The 1,835-nt window shown below is 62.7% G+C and overlaps 1 protein-coding gene across 1 annotated transcript in view; it reads right to left on the minus strand.

The window, feature by feature from the left end:
* DHX30 (DEAH (Asp-Glu-Ala-His) box helicase 30) overlaps positions 1-1,835 on the minus strand; it is a 28,795-nt gene that overhangs the window by 2,396 nt on the left and 24,564 nt on the right. The window contains exons 14-18 of the mRNA XM_010862495.1: positions 1,354-1,835; positions 1,055-1,130; positions 864-968; positions 427-602; positions 25-231 (exon numbers count right to left, since the gene is read on the minus strand). The exon at positions 1,354-1,835 is cut by the window's right edge and continues 5 nt beyond it. Of these exons, the coding sequence (XP_010860797.1) occupies positions 25-231; positions 427-602; positions 864-968; positions 1,055-1,130; positions 1,354-1,835 (1,046 nt within the window). The remainder of the gene's footprint in view (positions 1-24; positions 232-426; positions 603-863; positions 969-1,054; positions 1,131-1,353) is intronic.

Here is a 1,835-nt window from a genome sequence, read left to right on the forward strand (position 1 = left end):
GCCCCCCACCCACCCCTGCCGCACCGTCTTCTCTGGCATGTGGATCTTGGCCTGCAGCACCAGGTTCTCCAGGGGTGTGCGCAGGATCTCTGGCACTTGGAAAGGAGCCATCTTCTCCAGTCGGCTCCGCGGGAAGAGGTGGTAGGCAAAGCCAGACTGGCAGCGGCCCGCCCGGCCCCGGCGCTGGATCACATTGGCTCGTGACACCCACACGGTCTCCAGGCAGGAAACCTGGGGAAGGGGGCCTGTGAGCAGCCACACACATGCCAGAGGCCTTCCTCCACGCTCCCCCAGGCCTGGCCTTCATCCCACTTGACCCCTCGATGGCCCTCCCGCAAGGACACTGAGACCCCACAAGTGCAGCCCTTTCCAGACACACAGGCCCGGGGTAGACCTGGGCTGGCGCCAGGCCGTGAGAGGAACCACCTTGGTCTTCAGGTCGTAGCGTTCCTCCTTGTGCAGACCGCTGTCCACCACGTGCACGATGTCATTGATCGTAATGGACGTCTCGGCGATGTTGGTGGCCAAGACGATCTTGCGTACCCCAATGGGAGGCTGCTGGAATATGGCCTTCTGGTCCATCATCGGGATGTTGGAGTGCACTGGTGGCAGCGAGAACACAGTGGTCATGGGCACGCACCACCTCCGCCAAATCCTCCCCATAAAGGGCAGGCAAGAATTTTGACCCTATTTTGATGAAACTGAAGTCCAGATTCGTAATATGCCCAGTAGAGGTCACCAACCCGGTAAAAAGTAGTGTGGCCTGATGACAAACCCAAGACCCTGAGCCCAAGGCGAGTCAGTCCCTGGGACAGAGGGCAGGCCTGGTGTAGGGGCCACCATCCTCACCGACATGCTCTCACCTGGCAGAATGAGGTACTTGCTCTCGTGCATGCCCAGGGCCTCCTGGAGGCGTTGCTGGACTCCTTTGATCTCTTGCCAGCCCGGCAGGAAGCAGAGGATCCCACCTGTAAAGGGGCCCTGCAGGCATGAGCCAGTGGCTCCTGGCAGATGGAGGGCAGGGTGGGCCTGGGGGACAGAAGAAAGCACCCACCTGGTTCCCCGCGGGCATCGATGTGCAGAACCAGATCAGTCACGAGGTCCAAATCGAGAGCGCATTCATCCTCAGACTGCGGTGGGGAAGAGAGGCCAGTCACAGTCCCGGGGCCAGGGATCGTGCATAGGACACAGCCACCGCGACTCGGTGAGGCCAAGGCACGTGACACCTCACCTCCAACCCTCACCACACCCTTGTCAGGCAGGCCCGATCTTTGCCATGTCTAGCAGGGAAGGAGGGGAGTCTGGGAGGACAGGCCAGGAGCCACAGCGGGACAGGGCGGGCGTACCCCTCACCTCGTGGTGCCGGTGCCGGTGCGGGTACTGGTGCTTGCCCAGCTTGGCCAGGATGTCCTCCAGGTAGTGCTCCTTGACGGGGTACATGAAGCCGGGGACCTTGATGACAGGGCAGCCACCAAAGTAGCGGGAGAAACGCTCGTTGTCGCCAGTGGCGCTCATGAGCACCAAGCGCAGAGCCGGGTTGAGCCGCTGCAGGCCCTTGAGCAGGATCAGCAGGAAGTCCGTGTTCACGTCTCGCTCGTGCACCTCGTCCACGACCACGTGGCTCACGCCCTCCAGGCTGGGGTTGCTCTGCAGCTTCCGCAGCAGGATGCCCACCGTGCAGAACAGCAGGGCCCCTCCTCGGGCCGGAGGCTTGCTTTCCAACCGCACCTGGAAGCCTACGTTCCGGCGCAGGGAAGGGCCCAGTTCATGGCTGACCCGCTGCGCCACAGACACGGCCGAGATGCGGCGGGGCTGGGTGATGATCACGTTGCAGC

This window comes from Bison bison, unplaced genomic scaffold (assembly GCF_000754665.1).
Source record: "Bison bison bison isolate TAMUID 2011002044 unplaced genomic scaffold, Bison_UMD1.0 scf7180017864482, whole genome shotgun sequence".
Taxonomy (NCBI): Eukaryota; Metazoa; Chordata; class Mammalia; order Artiodactyla; family Bovidae; genus Bison; species Bison bison.